Source organism: Branchiostoma belcheri, unplaced genomic scaffold (genome assembly GCF_001625305.1).
Source record: "Branchiostoma belcheri isolate BF01 breed outbred unplaced genomic scaffold, Haploidv18h27 scaffold14, whole genome shotgun sequence".
In the NCBI taxonomy this organism is placed as follows: domain Eukaryota; kingdom Metazoa; phylum Chordata; class Leptocardii; order Amphioxiformes; family Branchiostomatidae; genus Branchiostoma; species Branchiostoma belcheri.
In genome coordinates, this window is record NW_017802824.1 from 2,911,359 (window position 1) to 2,930,858 (window position 19,500).

General features: G+C 41.4%; 1 protein-coding gene across 1 annotated transcript in view; it reads right to left on the minus strand.

The window, feature by feature from the left end:
* The window catches only part of LOC109464545 (AT-rich interactive domain-containing protein 1B-like), a 52,869-nt gene extending 34,391 nt beyond the window's left edge, over positions 1-18,478 (minus strand). Inside the window, 5 exon segments of the mRNA XM_019761548.1 lie at positions 800-844; positions 3,573-3,617; positions 6,007-6,159; positions 6,803-7,009; positions 17,256-18,478. Of these exon segments, the coding sequence (XP_019617107.1) occupies positions 800-844; positions 3,573-3,617; positions 6,007-6,159; positions 6,803-7,009; positions 17,256-18,236 (1,431 nt within the window). The 5' untranslated portion in view covers positions 18,237-18,478.
* Positions 18,479-19,500: the final 1,022 nt, after the last annotated feature.

Below are 19,500 nucleotides of genomic sequence, written 5' to 3' on the forward strand. Positions count from 1 at the left end.
CAGAGAAATGATGTGTACAGTTAATGGTGAGAACAAAACATGGTAATAATTATTTCCATGGCAATAAAATAATTATGAAAACAATTGTTTTATTTCATTAGGTGTTATAATAATAAATATACAAACAGAGACAGTCAGGTCTCACAACCAAACATGAAATAATATGTTTTTCTTATGATGATAACAACGAAAATTGTTTCCATAACTGAATTGTTGTGATTGCCAAATAGGAGAAATGTCTTTTTGCTCTTTGCTTCGATGACAACCAAATGTGAAAAAAAAACAGTTCTCACGCTCGGTTGTGATGACATCTAAACATAAAGAAATTGTTAGCATGGTTATGTTCAAAATGGCCGTTAGTTTGTTTATAAACACAGAAGACAGCACAAAAAAGGGAACATTCAATAAACAAATGTTGCCAGGTATTCTATTCTTATTAAGGCCAGTATCAAAATGCCAATTATAGAACTGTAGAATGTACTCCTCTTCAGTTATTTCATTAAACCTATATGCAATAAATCATCATATAACAGTCATTTTGTTGCTTTAGGGCATGCTTTGAAGTTCACCATGCCTATCAAATATCATATTACTAAAGTAAACATGAAAAACCGGTCCCTTTTTCACAATCGTCGGCACACGATAACAGCAATTTCCCAATGATACTTTTAAGCTCTTGATGCTGTTGTTAGGGTATGAGTACATGAGGAAATAGCTGCATATATAACGCCCACACAGGCCATGCTTTAGTACAGAGTTCACGGTAAGCAGGGCAACGGTTTTGGGGCTAGCATTATACCTTGTTTTGCATCAGAGTTGACATATCCCCCTTATCACCAAGAAGCTGAAATATCAGAAATTGTGTTCATCGTCAATACATGGAGGAAGTCTAGTACTTGAATAAAACATAAAACTGCCATGCGGCTAACGAACTTCCTTATTTTTCTTCGGTCAAAAAAAGAGGAACAAAGGGACCGATCACAAAATACTCATGGGTGATGACAATGTATTCACCACCTTACAGCAATCTTTTTTTGCCCCAATTGTTTGCAATTGTGACAGCATTTTTATCCTTTATCATTACTACATTTGGTCTTTCCATTATGACAATTTCCTGATTTATTCCCCCCTCCCCCTACCTGAAACTACCATTGAACCATAATAATGCTATATAGCAAGCATAATGCTCTTTTCTATCTCTCCCGTTCTTGGAACAATTCTTAACAGAAATAAAGTAGAATTCTAGACGACAGCGCAAAGAAGCAGGGCAGGAATGAACAGTACCAGAGATTCATGTGTCACTTGGGGCCTAGGAAAAAAAAAATTTGTGTTTCCTGTTTCAGTGCTGAAAAAAGTAGGGTCGGTAGGTCGGGATTATCTTTTTTTTTTTCTTTGTTCTTTTTATTAGACTTTGGCAATCTCTAGTGATATGATCCAACTTGTACAATACAGTTTATCTAAGTAAAACTTGCATGAGCACACTTCTACTTTCAATGTCAATGTTGGAAAACCGATTGTACAATGTATTTTGTCACTCTCACTCAGGTGTAAGATCATGGTCCATGGAGCTATAGAAATGGTAGAACTATGTGTCCCTTGAAAAGGCTTGAGTAGGCAGTTTTTCTAGGGTCGGTCGGGAAACAGGAAACACAACATTATTTTTCCACGGCCTTACATATACCACTGCCATTGTACCAATGACATTTAGATGCCAGACATGGGGTGACTTTTGACTGACCTTTCCATGTATGCTTCACATCATAATAGCTGATAAAGGCACTTATTTGTAAGGGGATTTTTCCTCCAATTTGGAACAATCGTGAATGTCACTAAACCTAACAAAACCCATACTTAATTCAAGAGTCGTGTTGATCAAGTAGGTGAATGGATATAGATAAGGCTTTCATGTTCTAACACATTATCATGGCTTGTATGTTTTTGCAAAAGTGTTTGAGCACTTGATTATGTATCCACTATATGCAGGACAAGTTCAACTTTCTTTTCTGTCTCTTTGTGTGTTTGTCACCTATTTCATGTGCTGAAATGGATTGAAGACAGAAATATCATTTTTCTAGCTTTCAGAGGTAGTGTGACAAAAAATGTCTGTGCATATAACACACTCTAGCCAGGGCTTGAAATACTTATTCTGCATTGGTGCTGGTAACATTTAAAATTACCTGCACCAGACAAATTTTACCTGCATCACTCATTCAAGAGGTTGTTCAAAAACCATTGCCAATATTTCTTTCAAACTTAAAAGGTGGCAACAATTAATGAAGCAACTAAAAATCCACATACACCTACATTCATATATAAACCAAGAACATGGTCCAAGTGCAGGTTAGGTGCAGGTGAACATCAGAAATCCATGCAGAGCTCCAATTTTACCTGCATACACCCAGTACATGGACCAGTGCAGGTTAGGTGCAGGTAGACATCAGAAATACCTGCACAGCTCCAATTTCACCTGCAGTTACCTGCATATGCAGGTGGTATTTTCTGCCCTGAATATTGGCTATTTTCTGTCCGAATCATTGCAGACCGAGTATTTTTGAACCAGAATGAAAATCTAAATATACTTCAATAATATATCAGGTACACTTGAACGAACCGAACAGTACTAGCCTTGTTAAACTTTCCCTTGCTGCGAGAGCAATGCCACTTAAATCCTCCCACGTTCTAGCCATTTATCTATGTAGTGCCTACCACTATCCTGTCCAGAGTGCCCTCCACAGTAATGCTACAGAAGGATCCGCATGTGTACCATACTATCAGCCATGTGGAGTTTGTGGAACATTACAGTGGTAAGGGCACTTCAGAGAGGATAGTAGTGGGCACTACATAGATTAATGTGTTAGATGGGGTGAGATGCACTGCTTGGCTGTATAGACAAGTGATCCTTTTTTTACATTTAAAGGTTAACCAAAAAAGAACTGTTTTTGTTGAAGCACGCAGAAAAGGCAGGTACATTGTATATCTATAAACTTTCAAGGCATCAAATGCAATTTCAGGACAGCAATGCAAAAATTTTGGATGACATTGACTGCCATTTTCTTAACACATTTTTGTCATCATTTTGTGCTTAAATAAAAGATATCCGAATTTGTTGAAGCACACAGAAAAGGCAGGTATATTGTATATCTACAAACTTTGAAAGCATCAAATGCAATTTCAGGGCAGCAATGAGAAAAATTCTGGATGATATTGACAGTAAGTGCCATTTTTTTTGCACATTTTTGTAATCATTTCATGCTTGAATCTTTTCAAACTGCCACAAAACAAGCTAAGTGAGGGGTACCTTTATTTTTTGGTGCCACCAATAAATAGCTAGAAAACTAAGATACAAAACAAGCAACCGTTTTTCCGTCAGTGACATCACATTTTTGTCATATCAATATGCTATGACATAGGGTTGATTCAGTTTAATACATTAAAACATGACCAGGAAATTAACTGAAAATCCAGCTGTGCTGCCCTGAAATCGCGTTTTGTGCCTTTAAGTTAAGCCATGTATCCCAGGGTACTGTGCATGCGCAGAGCTGGCCAGGCAAGCAAACAAGGTCAAGGGTTACCTTGTTTTTGAGAAGGGTAGCGATGTCACTCTTTTCAGTCAGAAGCTGCAGCATCAGAGATTGAGGGAATAAATGATACATTGAAAGAAAGGAAACAAAGAGACCATCACATTAAATCGTTACTCTATTATTTCCAAGGTTTTTTCTTGTCACATTTTCACATTGCGTTTGGATGCTATCAATGAGAAAGCAGCCAAACGTGACTACCTTGCCAGAAATAGCATGAAGGCATCCAATCCTATAAAAACTATACCCCAGACTATATAACTTGTTACTTTTGCTCATGGACTTCACAAGTGACCCGTATACAAGGTGGTATACCGATACACTATCTGTCCACAGCAAGAGAAGCTGCATTTGAGAACAGAAGAATAAAAATTATTCTGGCCAATTGTAACAATCCATATCTCTTTGGGATAGAAATCTTAAAATTGCAAAGAGGTGGAATTTTGAATTGTTAAGTATCTAGATTTGCTGCAAAGAAAAAAGGAGGATAGTTGACCAAATAGGGGGAAAGGAGACCGAATATATGGAAGGCAAAGGATTGTTCATGTTGGTCCTTTCTGGTGCACATACTGACAGGTTGAAATGTGTATAGAGCAAAGGAAATATCAAACAAAATGTGGGCGAATGGGAGGAACTGTAGATCTAAAATAATATCAAAAATATAAAACGCCAATAGTTTTTAATCAAGGTTTTATCCTTGTGTATTTGTCAACCACTAGCACCTCAGCATCTGATATTACCTCCTTTCTGTTCATCTCTGCTGTTACCCAATACAACAAATACACCCAAATTGTTTGAAGCAAAAAAGCATGCTTTTGACCAAAATGTCAAATCCAGTCATTTTTAGGTTGTGCAAGTTTCGACCACCCCAAATCAAACTAAGATTATTTCCATGCAAATCAGATATCCTCCATTGACACCAGTCTTCCAGCCAGCCTGTATCTTTTTTCTCCAGGAAAATTTTGAAATCTTGACCCTCTGAAACACTATTTCCTGCATTAGACTAAGCTTAATTTAATGATATTCTATATCTTTGCACGCCAACATTTGTCCGTCACAGACGCCAATTTTTGTCCGTCAAAGATGTTGGATTGGGCAAATTTTTGGTCTCTCACGAGCAGCAAAATTCTGTCAAATGATGGAAAGACTGGCTAGAACAAGTTGTTCCATACAAATCAGATTTTCTCCGTTGACATATCACTCCCCCAGTGCTGCCTATGCTCCTGTGAGCACTAATGCCGGCTTGGGACGGAAATCCTCTAACATATGCAGGTCTACCCCAACTGTGACAACTACTAATGTGAGTAATCAACCACAACTGATTAGAGTTGTTCTAACAAAATTACTGCTCCGAGGGATGTATTTCAGCATTAATTTCAGCTAAGACTTCTTAAAGTTGCCATTCCTTTGCCCTGGTGGGGGTCCATGTATCTTATTAGATAGAAATTATGTAGAAAATACATACTACCGACTTCGCAAATTTGATTTCTGAGACATGAGGAATGTCTATGTTACGGGATGCTTGAGATACCAGGAAAATCACGAACCAGGGCTCGAAATAATTCACACCTGTACTGGTGCATGTAACACTGGAAATTACCTGCACGACTCAGAATTTACGAAGTATGGATCATATGACAAACTGTTCAGAAACCATTGCATAAAATCTTTTTTATTTCATAGGTGGCAATGACAAAAACCTACATGTACATATAAACCCAGTACAAGGACCAGTACAGGTTAGGGGCAGGTAGACACAAGAAATACCTGCACAGCTCCAATTTCAGCTGCACTATTCAGGGTATTTTGAGCCCTGCAGGTACAGTGTGCCTTAGCAAGCTTAGTAGGTGTACAAATCATCATAATAACTTCATGGAGAAACACAGGGAGCTCCTTGGCTAGTTCTACATTTGAGGCTCAAAATAGCATACATGTAGATGTATAATATTGTAGTAGCACCACCATCAGATACTAAAATACCAGACCTGGAGATATGCAAGATGATTATCAAAGGAAAGGACAACAAAAATTCTGAAAAATCAAGATTAGGCCACACCAATTCAACCAGTTGGTTCTCACATTTGCCTGCTTCATCTTTTTTAATGTGTAAAAAAAAAATAAAGGTTCTGAATCAACTCCAAATGCTAATATTTTTGCCCCAGCAGTTGAAAAAAATCCTTGTCTTTCCTGTATTTACTGTTTTTCCATTTGTCAATCCAGTAATTTCAATTTCAAAATAGCCTGGTATGTTGACTTCATCAAGTTCATGGCTCCTATCTAAGTTTCTGGGGCTATCTTGGGATGCCTATGCCAGTTTTTTTACCCTTGCTTCATATTTTTCTGTAAAAATCCAAGAACCAACAAATAAAATTGGTGTGTCAAGATTGACAGTTATATTTGAAAAAAAAAAAGGTGACCAATCACACACCTGCTGCATCTGTGATGGCATCTGCTGACCCTGGGGGTACCCTCCCTGCTGCTGGTATCCCATCTGCCCCTGCTGCTGTGGGTAGTAGGGAGGTTGTTGTTGGTTGTACCCTCCCATCCCCTGCTGTCCAGACTGGTTGTACTGAGGAGGCATCTAGGGTGGAAATAATCAACTGTTAGATTTGGTAGAGACAACTTTAGGCTATACCAGCGATTGCTGTTATTGTTGACATCATATAACTTTGCAAATTATTTGAAGACATATGCAAATTATCAGTAGGCAAATATCGCACCAAAATATGCATCTTTCCACCTTGATATTTTTACTTACAAATATTTTGATATGCATAGTACACATATTAAAAATAAAATTTAAAAGCTCCTTTCATATTTCTAAGTCACAACAGGGAACAGTGTGTAAAATAGATCAATGCTGAATGTCCATCATGATTTGCAGTTCAACCAATGAGAGGATAACAATTAGCGGTTCCACCAATGAGAGAGCGGCTGCATGAACATCAAATATTTGCATTTCTACATTTTGACAGAGATGGTAAGGGCTTTAAGACCAATCTATAGCTTTAACTTTGAGGCTATTTCACTGAAAAAAAAATGTCTGTGGCCATAATGTAGAAGTCTGCTAGTGTAAATTTTGTTGGCAACATCAACCCATAGGACAGAGGCAAAAGGTGGGCTGCCATCAAGCCTCAGCACCTATGTGCAAGCATGTCTAACCCTTGGAAGACTGGGAACAACAGACGATAAACCGGGTACAAGTGTGTGTTCTCCATGCATACCTGCTGCCTGCCGTACTGAGGCGGCTGCCCCTGCATGCTGGCCATCCTGCCCTGAGGAGGGCCGGGGTAGCGGGGCGGCGAGCCCTGGCCGTACGGCTGTCCCCCGTACCCCTGCTGCTGCGAGTATGGGTTGGCGTTAGCGTAGGGGGCGCCGTAAGGCTGCGGCCGCTTCTGGCCCATCTGCGGATTCATCTCATGCATCGGGCCCTGCGTGAAAACAAACAAACACAAGCGGTGAGTCCACTGGCCAAGGGGGGGATACATGCAGTACAGGGCCTGAGTGTATGTGCAGTTTCATGCATATTCTGTTCAGTTTGTTGTCCACCTACATATTATTATATTACGTTATGCACAATAAGGCAGCACTGGATGGGACAATTTTCAATACAAAAACATAAAATGGCAACTGTGTCTCAGGCAATTACTTCTTGGCATGGCCACAGGCCATATAAAGAATACAAAAGTCAACATGCTTTGGGTAAAAACTTGCAGTATTCCGTTATAACCATCGTTAAGTTTAAACATACATTAGCACAAACATACTATATCTCTGTCAGAAATTCAAGCGCATTTGTTGTTTCGTCTAGATGCCAGAATATTTACACAGACTTCCAGTCCGCATTTATATTACCATTGAGCTAAATAAAGCAAAAGCTCTGTGTAAACCATGTGCACTGATGAGCTACAAGACATAGCAATATACAATTTCACGCATTTTACATGAGAAACAAACACATTTCAAACGACAGGGGCAAGGCTTTTGCACGCTTGTTAATTGAGAAATGCACAGATTTTAATTGTGTTCTGTACAACTTCTGATCGCAAGCTGCACGCCTGTAGATTCAAGTTATTCAACATCTGCACTGTAGCTCCAAGAGTTACGCATGAGAGCACGTCTTGTCATGTTGGGCTGTCCTCCCGAGCATCCCAACCACGTGGCAGGTGAAACAAGCCTCCCATTCAAGCCCTCCGCGCAGCCCTAAATTATTCACCGCCAAAATGTTTTTATGAAGAGGGGAGTTCCCCTTGACATTATCCGCTGAATTGCCAAACGAGGCATTTCATTTCTGCCGGGGGGATTTCCCCCTCCAGCCCGCTGACAACAATTACATCAAAGGGAAGTCGATGGTTATTACGGAGGTGATCCACTTTTCAGTGGGGTCAAGTCAGTTCAGGTTGGGAAGGCCGCGCCACTCTTCTCTTGTAATTGAGCCTGAAGCGTTTTTGGTGGCCGTCAAGACCCCGTTATCAATCGAGTCTGATCGGGGCAATAATAGGCTAATTTGTCGGCAGGGTTATTCTTTCTGCGCGGAGATTCCCCCAAGGCTCTTCATCCCCACGTGCTTAGAGCGGGATTAAAAATACACGTGGGCTCGCGAATTAATGAGGGACGCCTACGGCTACGATTCCTTCTCGTCCAGGCTAGAACTGGGTGGGATGAGTGAAATGGGAGAGAGATACTGACATCCTTCAACCAAACCTACTAGTACATCAGGGTTCTGACTAGGCCCCTAAGCTGTGATTTGGATACCCTATGCTGTGATTTAGCCCCTTACACTGTCTTTTAACGTGTGTGTGGGTGTTTCTTTTTGGGGAGAACCTTGTGACACTTTCTAATTTTCAGTAAAAAAAGTATCGAAACCATGGAATTTGTCCCTCGATACTCACTATCTGGGACCAGCAGAATATATATTATATATTATATCTGGGTGTTGGGAGTTGTAAAAATTTTTGGGGGAAAATACCAGGTCCTTCACTGGACTCTATGTGCAGCTTGCATCACGAAAAGTTGCCCTTCTGTACCTGACCCCTACGCTGTGAAAATATTCTGGTGAGAACCCTGTACATTCTACTTATGTGGAGCACATTTTTTTTAACAGAAAAAGCTTCAACTGGTCATCAGAAGCCCTCAAACTGAAATGTTGACTGCCAATTCTGCTGTGCAACTTTTCAGGCCTTCTACTAAGCCATAGCCTTCCACTCGAGACTCCTACATGTTGGCACATCCCTCACTCCAAAAGTGTCAGGAGCCCTTACCAACTGCCTCTGTAATTAAGTCCCAGACCACCTTATTTGCATGTCTGCGTGAAGATCAGGTCAGGGCGACCCCAAAACCACCAGGTTGCCATGCCAACCATGGTGGACATCCCCCCAGTGGGCCAGACAGACATGTGTGGTTGCAAGAGCCACAAAAAAGGGGCGGAGCCAAGCTTCTGATTAGCAAATATTGAGTCTGTGCATGTATCAACCCACCTAGGCTAGTTGACAGATAGCCTTACCCACTTGGCGTGGATCAACAAAGACCTGGTTGTTGATGATATGTCAAACATTGTGTGGGGAGAACAATGCAAACGTGCTGTGGCGATCCAAGCAACCCTTCACACACCCCTTTACACGGTTATCGCCCTGAGAGATCTTTTCAGCCAGGGAAACAAAAAACCCTGGGCGATTATTGGGGAAGCCCGGGAGGAAACAATCCAGGGCTCCGCGGGTCATAATCATTGTTTGAACAGGGCATTTGTATACAGCGGTAATTTGATGAATGGAGGCATCCTTATGACGTAAGGCCATCCTCCCGGGCACATGGCTAATCTGCATAACGCCCACGTGTCAAAACAAGGTGAGGGCCAACCCCTGGTCCAGATCTCAACACCAAGGCCTGGTGATTATACACAACAACCTTGTAATGTCACTACAAAACTAATAATACAACATGCCACCATCAACAAGTTTAGACTGTCAACAATAAACTTACACGGGAACTCTTGATACCAGGCTACCCTTTTTCCGTTCAATCTTTTCGTCAGTTGCAAAGGAAATTTTATTCATCTTCAATCGTTACTTTCAGTCATTCTCGTGTCAAATATGAAAAGATGAAGTTCAAGTAGATTTATATCATGTTACAGGGCTCGAAATACAGTACTTTTTCTGCATACCAGCACTGTTGCAGATAACACTCAAAATCACCTGCTCCAGACAAATTTTACCTGCATTGCACAAATATTGGGAAATATGGATCATAATAAAACTGTTCAGGACCCATTGCTATTATTTCTTTCATACTTCATAGGTAATAACAGTCAATGCAGAAAATAAAAAATCCCCATACAACAACATTTGTATACTAGTATATACCCAGTACATGGACCAGTGCAGGTAGACATCAGAAATACCTGCACAGCTCCAATTTTGCCACCACTAACCTACATATACCCAGTACATGGACCAGTGCAGGTTAGGTGCAGGTAGACATCAGAAATACCTGCACAGCTCCAATTTTGCCAGCACTAACCTGCATATACCCAGTACATGGACCAGTGCAGGTTAGGTGCAGGTAGACATCAGAAATACCTGCACAGCTCCAATTTTACCTGCAATAACCTGTCCAGGCCTCTTCTAGTATGACTGTTGACGCCATTTGAATATCAAAGAAAACTAGGTGTTTGCTTGTTATTTCGGATTTCTGTGATGTTTCGCCAATCATTCAGTCCAACTTAAATGGACTGAAACCATGGAAGAAGTTTGCAGTATCCAGTTTCCAGCACATTGAACCTTCTCACTGCTTTCTAATCATTAAACTAACACCGACATGGCAGTTATCAGGTACATTAGTACTTCATCAGTAGGGAGAACGTGAAAGAAAAACAGTGATACTTTGATTGAAAAAACGGGTTAAAATTTCAGTATGCCTTTTGTTCTAAGAAACCATGGCCGTAGACTTAGACCTTAAGCAATCTTTCTCAAATGTTTGAATTGAATTAGAAGCATAACATAGTAGTTTAAGGTAAAGAAATTATTGTACATTTTTGATTTGCTGCATTAACTGTATTACCAGGTACGAAGTATGCAAACAATAATGGTAATGATTTCTGAACAGTTTTAAGTATGATCCATACTTCATAAATTCTGAGTGGTGCAGGTAAAATTTTGTCTGGTGCAGGTTATTTTCAATGTTACCTGGAGAAAAAAAGGATTTTTAACCCTGGCAGTTCGTGGGTCACGTACCAAGCCAAACATGAAAAATCAGCATCTCTTACCACTGACAGCCATACACAGGGCCCTGTAGATAACCATTCCGACTAGATAATACTATCTCCAATCGTTACACCTTCCCACACACAAATCTTCTTTACTCCCACCTGCTCCTTAACAGACAGACACAGAGACCTCTCCGCTTGCCTAACTCTTCCAACCTCCCATGGCATCAATATCCCAATTATCAATGGACAAACATGAATGAACAAGCCACCAAGCCATGTGGGGATATATTTAGAAAGTTGGCCTTTGGACATGATTGCGGTGGACGTTCCTATCTGTCAAGCCTGGCAGAAGAAGGTAGTTCCCTCACAAGTATTAACCCATCGTGTCGGGACACGCTCGACCTTATGACTGGGACGGTAGTTATTTAACCCGTAACAACAGGTTTATATAGGTGTGATGGCAAGAAGGGGCCAGATTTGTCTAAATCAAAAGCGGCGGCACAAGACAGATGACCCATGCTAGGGACAGTGGATGTGGATATGAGGGCTACGCTATAACTACAAGTGGAGTTCATATAGACAGGATATTGCCAAAAGCATTAGAGTTGAATAACTTGTATGGCTGCCTGTCCATTGAACTGAACAAATCTCTTCAAATATATACGAAATTGAAACATTTCATCTAAACTTGGTGAAATAAAGCGAGATTATTAATGGAAAGATACAAGCCTTAAAGTAAGATTACGCTTATTACACTGTTATTGTATCACATTGCTAACTGCCACTGATCTACAATACCAAAACCCAGAAAATTCCATAATACACTACTTTTCTGACATCTTTTAATATCTGCTGTCTTCATTTTCCTCATAAATACCATGAACTGCTAAGTACAGAGTTTGAGTTAAAGAATACATATCAGAATTGTTAAAAAAATGATAAGATGTATTGATGTTTATTTGCCAATTTCCATCTTTGATACTAAAATTTCTGAAAACCTGAGAAGGGATAGTGGATACACCATTCCTAGTCTCAAAAATGTATTCCTCAAATTATTTCTCAAATTAGCCATTAAAAAATGTATTTCTCGAATCAGCCATTCAGAAATGTATTTCTTAAACTAGGCTTTCAAACATGCTAAAAATCTGTATCCACCAAATATTTTCAAAGGCTGTTAATGTTATGAAAATATAGCAAGATTTTCAAACAAATTTGCTATCTGTGTAGGGCATGTCTATTCTGACATTTGACAAATAGCTTGAGGAAATAGAAAAGCCGAAAAAAGATCATTTCAATTTCACGTGACGTGAGCATAATTAATTACACCTATGAAAAGCATTCAAGGTTACGGAAGGTTGTCATTTTTTGAGGTGGTGCTTAATTGAATTACTTCGATAAAATGAAAAAAAATGTCATTTCAACTCTTATTCTAATTCACCTGTCATAATCATAATAGACCTGTTTACACGTTCCAAGCTTGGATTTTAGGAGCTGCAAAAAGCAAAGGTACAGACTTGTAAGTTGTATGAGTGCCATAGGTACCCCCCTCTATACATGTAGGTCTTGTATACCTTACTGCATGTATATACATGTATTTGATATTTCATTCTGTACTCAGGGTTCTAGTTAGCGCGAAGTAGCGTAGGGGCCCCCTACGCAATAATTTTGACCCCCTTTTCAATACAGCGTAGGGGCATTGTGACTGTATTTCTTTGTTCAAGAATGCCAGATCAAATGCGAAAAATTACCAATCAAGGATACATTGTAGATACCTTAGAAATAACATTTTCCCTTATTTGGGTATCCCTTCGCTTCCTCGACATACAGCCAGTGCCACTACACTGAAATGAAATCCTAGCTAGAACTCATTACCATACAAAGGAAAATTTCCTTGTAAAATATATGCTAACGTTCAAATATAGAAATGTATCAAGGCTTTCTGTGTTTTTTCTTTTTTAATGAGGGATTCACTGAACAAGTAACTGAATACAAGAGGCCTGACTAAGAATGAATATTACTTCCTGGCTAGGAAAACATAGCACGGTTACCAGACACATGTAATGAGGAAGTGAGTCACTGACTGACTGACTGGCTGAACACACGACAGGAAAAACACTTGAAGACAGACTGGCTGATTCAATGTATTACAATTTATAGGAGAAATAATTGAAGACAGTTCTATTTTGATCCATATAGCTCTGATGGAGTGTTGCAGCCAGTGTCTGTCTTTCTGTTTTTGATGGAATTTTGATGCTCACAACAAAAATTTTGTCCAATCTTGATGGACAAAAATCGGTGTGTAAAGATATCTAGGAAAGAGACGCAATCAAACCTAGTTTAGCAAAATTTGCCCCTCAAAATGTAGGATACCATTTCAGTGGGTCAAGATTTCAAAATTTTCCCTGGGCGCATGCTTTGAACAGCATTCAACATCATGTTACATCAAATAAAATTGACATGACGGAAAAAAATTTCAAGCTGATTAGAAGTTTTGGAATATGCTTACCATGACAGCAATATTATAACAACGCAATCTGAGCAGTTCAATGTCGATAATGATCTATTCTAAAATTGCATTTACTTCATAATTTCGCTACCATTTCGTGTTTGTGCCTTTGTTTAATGAATCACACTCTGTAAACACCTGTGACATTTTTTTTACCAGAATCAACCTGACCCCAGATAGCAAACCAGGGGTCCCCAGTTTACAAAGGGGCTGTCTTGATGAATGGGACAGGTTAAAGGTCACTCGGGTTCATCGACCCCTGCACCTTACATCCCCATTAACAGCAGGTGGATGGGTCTATTGTCATTTGATTCATGGCTGCCTAACTAGTAAGTGATCCCGAGGGGGCCAAGGGGAGCCCAAACACTCCAGCACGGGGGTCAAAGGTGACAAGGCATCAGCTGTTCATCCTGACAATAACACAGCCACATGACAGCAGGGCTGGGAGTGCTTCAGCGTGGCACAGCTCCGCAAAACCTGGCTTCATGCTACTGTGCATAGAACAGATTCTACTTACACTACTCGTAATGGTTAACGTTTAGAAACTCACTACCCACAAAATAAAACGATCACAAGATGTTGCTTTGAGTTACCAAAACAAGTCGCCAGGTGACCCAAAATCTAATCTTTTCAAGCTCCCATCAAAGGCCTACCCACATACCAAATACCATGACAATTCACCTTAGCCTTCTTGAGTTACATGTATCATGTTCGATGTTGACAGACACAGACACGAGCGCTAGCGAAAACATAACCTCCTTGACGAAGGTAAATATCACGACACAGGTGATGGGCTGGCTGTAAATTGTCCTCGGATGAAATTTGAGTGTCTTGGATCCAACAAACTCTAGTTCTCTTCTTAAGTTGTTTGCTGAAAGTCATGAAAACTGTGCCCATGTTAAACTTGTTTCAGAACATTTCTGAAAATCTTGATATGACAGTGAATCTTTGACAAAATAAATTACATCTATCTAGTTATATTAAAAGCTGCAAAGGCCAAACATATTGTTTCTATGGCACATTATACCGCATCACTACAACCAGGTAGATACCTGTCAGAAACTGCTGTTGCTGAACTTTCACCCTTGACCTACTGGTAATGCTGAACTTTCACCCTTGACCTTAGATCAGACTGGCCTGTCAAGCTGCCTTTGCAAAATTGTGCCTAGTTTAAGATCACAGTGTATAAAATAAAGTTCTGTTCTCCAAATTTTAAAAAACCTTATAAAATATTATCACAAAAACAACTTCCCCCTCCCTTATAGTAGAAGAAATATCATGCATGAAATCATATATTATGTGACTGAGTTCTTCTATTTAATATAAAACCATGCTTTTGTGGCCTTGTGTATTTACAAAATGAAACTAAAATACATATCCATGAGAGGTATATTCCCAACGGGTGACATACAAAAATATGAAGGAGAATTCCACAAGGATAGAACCTGGGTGGTAAAACTACAAATTCTGTCAATTGTGTCATTTTTAAATCATTTTTCTATTGATTTTCTGGAATGACATGAGTTTTCTATGGCTTCCCTTCAAGTAAACTCACCTAACAATTTACCTTGTTTTGCTGACATAATGTACATTCTTGCTTAAACTGTCAGGGCTCAAAATACCACCAGTATATGCAGCTTTGTGCAGGTATTTCTGATGTCTACCTGTATCTAACCTGCACAGGGCCATGTATTGGGTTTGCATGACTGTATGATATTTATTCGCTACATAAGCCTACATTGACTGTTACCACCTACCATATTTCCTAAATTTTTTAGTGGTGCAGGTAAAATTTGTCTTTTCTTTTGCAGTTTATTTTCAATGTAATCTGCACCAGTGCAGGTATGCAGATTTATTTTTTCTCTGACTGCAGAATACTATCCTTACTGTTATGCAATTTTTTACCACTGTAAAAATTTATCCCTCAATGATAGTTGCTGATATACGACTTATAAATGATGCTGAAAAACAAAAATATTATTATCTTGTGATTTCATACAATACCAACTATGAAGCTAGCTCGAGGTGACTTTAGATGACAAAGAAATCATAAGAGATTTTTTTTTTTCCATTCAGTTCACTCAACCTTGCAATCCAGTCAAGCCTTCCCCTGCTGTCTGAACGTAGTAGTGACATTGGATTAGTTAGGCAGGAATCATCAATAGGTATTCCCTTTCTCCTGACACCTAGCTTATGAGTCTCCGAGGGGGAAACCCCCAACACTTACTGGCAACAGGTGCATGATTACAGTTACCAACTTTTCAACACCAAAACATGAATCTCCAAGCAGATCTTTTGGTGGCTGCAAAAAAAAGCATCAAATTCGCAAGACAGCATCAAATTGGCCAGCCAGTATCCAATACACTGCCCATAGAAAAAGATATCATTAAAAGAAAAGAAAAAGATAAAAATTCAAAGCCTAAACCTCTTGGAGAGCACCAAAACATGGTGTAAGTAACCATTCAAAACACTAGGAAAATACTTGACAATGACAATACCTCTGTAAGAGTTTGTTGTACACATCTACTTTCTAGACCAACTGCTCAAATCCTTGTAAGCTGTAATACTTCAGATTCTGTCAACAGAGTTACAAGAAGTCTTTAACTTGATTATCCCATGAAACAAAATGTTTAGCAGTTATAGCTGCCACCATACATTCTGATATTGCCCTTTCTTCCAATGTGGCTTCAAAGCTTGGGATCAATCCTCAGAAAAACAAATTTTAATTTCAATATTGTTTTTTCCTCCTTTCTTTGTCAGCTGGCAAGCTTGGTGTGGTAAAACGTCTCCACATTTAGTTTCAAATTTCTAGTCTCCATATGTGCTTTTCCAACACAAATACACCATGAGAAGTAAGCTACAGCTGACGATTGCCACATCTTTTGCGGAACATCTAATAAGACAATTTTGCTCCAGCGACGAAATTAGAAAGCCTTTCTTTCTCTCAGACATTCAAGAAAATTAGAAATATGACAGCCAAGAAATTTCAACCCCTGAAAGACCAACTTTTACACTACTATCACCTAACTACCATGACTATACTAGTGGTCATGACGAAAACCATCTATTCAGTCACTGGAACAATATCAAGACAGATGTCAGTCAAATATCAAAATGCTTCAAAATTCCTTTGAACACACAACTGGTCAGCAGAATGTTAAAAGTGTTAAAAACGAGAAGTGTAAAATGCAATAATAAGTGTAACATGAGATAGTGCCAATACAGCAAGCAACAACTTCAAGATATTGAGTATGATGGTGTCAAAATCTGAAAAGAAGTAGTTATTTAGATTTTAGGACATCAAGATCATAAAGGTAAAATGCAGAGTTTGTTATATACTACTACTATTGCATTCTACAATCCAATAGTAAATTGAGTGCATTTGCACCTGATCAAATACCAATGCCAGGTCATGTATGTCTTGGGACTCTGTGTCCAGAGAAGCCAAATTTACAGGAATTTAGGAAGAAAATGATCATTCTGCATCCCAGTAGTGTAGCAAGGGGCAAGTTTATAGTTTCTATTTCCCTCTTCCAAGAAACTCAACACCCTCCAGCCCAATCAGCGTGTTCTAATGAATAGTATCATTATGACAGGGGGTGATTAATGGTTTGTTTGACAAGTGGGATGAGCCAATCAGCGCGCAGATCGGGCTCAGAATGCCCAGCTGTCCTCTAACTATCAGGATTTACCTCCACAATTCAAAAACTTGAGTCAATTTCATGCACTCTGGCGGGCCGCCGGCGCCCGTCCAGCGCGTTCAACGGGCTCTGGAGCCGCGAAAACAGACGCTATCTCCCCGCTACCGCCCGCGATCGGGCCCTTGTTTACCCGATCGGCTCATTATGTATGCAGGGCGCGAACACAGCGCTCTCTGTACAAAATAACCTGGCGAAATATATGGCACTTGGTACGCCACGGTGACGGGCAATCACGTACGGCACAAGGACGGGTGTCGGTGGCCTACCTGTGTCCTGCCGATGGTCTGGTTGGGCGGGGGCGCCGGGCCCATCGAGCCTTGTCCCGGGTGCGTTCTTTGTTGCGATCCCCACGTCTGATTAGGATATTGCCCGCTGCCCATCATATTTCCACCGTCGGGCCCCTTGCCCATGTTATAGTCCCCTCCAGCGGCTGAGGGAGGGTAGGAGTTCCCGTAGCGTGAAGTGGCAGGGCTGGGACTCTGTAGAAGCTGGTTTAGTGTCGGAGTTGGCCCTGAATGTTGGCTGGTGGAAGGGCCGCTCATAAATCGGTGCTGTTGCTGCGGACCCGTATTATAATTAGGCATCATCTGAGCCCCAGCCGAGCTCAAGCTAGTCCTGCTTACCGGCATGTTCATAGGCTTGGAGGCGGGAGGGTACGGGCCTTGCCTGGGCCCGGACATCCCGGCCATGCCGTCGTAGTTGCCGTACTGGTTGTACTGAGGGTTCTGTGGTCCCATGCCGGGATTCGAACCCGGGTTATATGGGCCGTTTCCTGCACCAGGTCCGCCATGTTGCTGTGGGTCTGCACTGTTGTATCCACCACGGAAGTTGTTGCTGTAGCCTGGCATGTTACCGGACATCGGTCCTGGGTGTCCAGGTGGCCCACTTGGGGCCCCGTCCACCTGGTTTGGCCCGCCTGGGCCAGGGTGAGGGTAGCTGCCCTGTCTGGAAGGGTCTATATCCACGCCGGAGTCGTCGTTGTTCATAGACCCGCTATTGCCTGTTCCTCCATCTTGAGCGTTGTGCTGAGCAGCCGCAGCAGAGTTTGAGTCGGCGGCGCTGCTTTGTTCGTTCGGCGATTTCAACTTGCCGCTCGGGGGCCCGCCGTCGGGAGCTACGCCGTCAGGACCGTGGGGAGCGTCGCCGTTGCCGTCAGGGACATGATCCACAGAGTTGGCGGCCACCTCAGTACTCTGCCCAATGTCGTTCCCATCACAATGGACATTCGCAGCCACTTGAGCTGCCATGGCCAGAACGACAATACACCACGAGTTACATCAAGTTGAAGGTACGATCGAGGTCACAGAGGTGGTCAATGGTAGAAAGGTGACCCTGGCGCATCTGTGGGGTTACCTGTGCGGTGTTTGACGCCGATGCACACACGTGTTTTGAGTCAGCAAGAGGAGAATAACAGAGAACTCAGGCCCGGTGGCAGCATGGCCTTATCTCACGCTACACCATTATGGCGCACCCCTGCCTCAGACGACATACAGGCTCCTACCAAACGATCACTCCGCCACCCAAAAAACTTCAACATCCTCAAAAACAACATATTCTCCCCAAAACCACACTTCTCTCGACAAAATAATCAACAAGATATAATTTTCTAACAATATGAGTGTTTAGGGAATCGAGTTGACGGGAAAGAAGAAAATGTGTTGATCTACTTTTTGTAAGCGATCTGCCTGAATACATATTGCGCCAAATTCCACGGCGGTGATGCGTCTGAGGCATCGCTTTTCAAACCCGTTTTTCCTATTAGCCATTCCAGCAACCTCCCTCCGGAAGAGGTCATGCAAGACAAGCCTTGCCGGCCAGTGCCGCCGGTGTTTTTGGCGGGGGACACCTCGTAACAGCATCACGGAAGCCTGCTATTATCCCCGCTGCCATAGCAACCCAGCATTTTACACATATTTGCCTTTCTGTCCGTTTTAAGCCCGAAACTCGGGTTTTCCGGCGGGAGGGGGACGCCATGACTCGAACCGCCTAATTGGCAGACTGCAATTCGCAATGACGTCAGCCGGTAAAATTATCTGGAAAGCTTTCAGGGAGATGTGTCCCCTGGAAAAACGCGTCCACCTTTTCATATTTGAGCGCCCTCTATAAAAACCCAACCCATTGGTGCAGTAATAAATGAATGCGCGCAGTTCCTGAGATATCGCCTGGCTCCCTCAAGCCGCCGGTTGGCGCTGGGAGGACCCAGCAAAAATCGATTTTAATCCCGTGGAATCTGAAATTCGATCCTTTCTCCCAGCCGTGTGGCCCCAGCACCGTGCAGTTAAGATCAATAAACGGAGCACCAGGCGCGCCGGCGTTCCGCTCTTTTTCCTTGCCTCAGGAGCTAAAACTCCACCAAACAATTCGATTCGTAATTTTTCCCCACTCCTAGGCGAACTAGCCATCTAACCTTTGTACTATCCTTGGTTCATTTTTGTTTTTACGGTTCAGGGAAGAAAAATATCGCCTGTGCCCCTTTGTCCTACAAAGTCTGTTGCACAAACCATTCTGGGC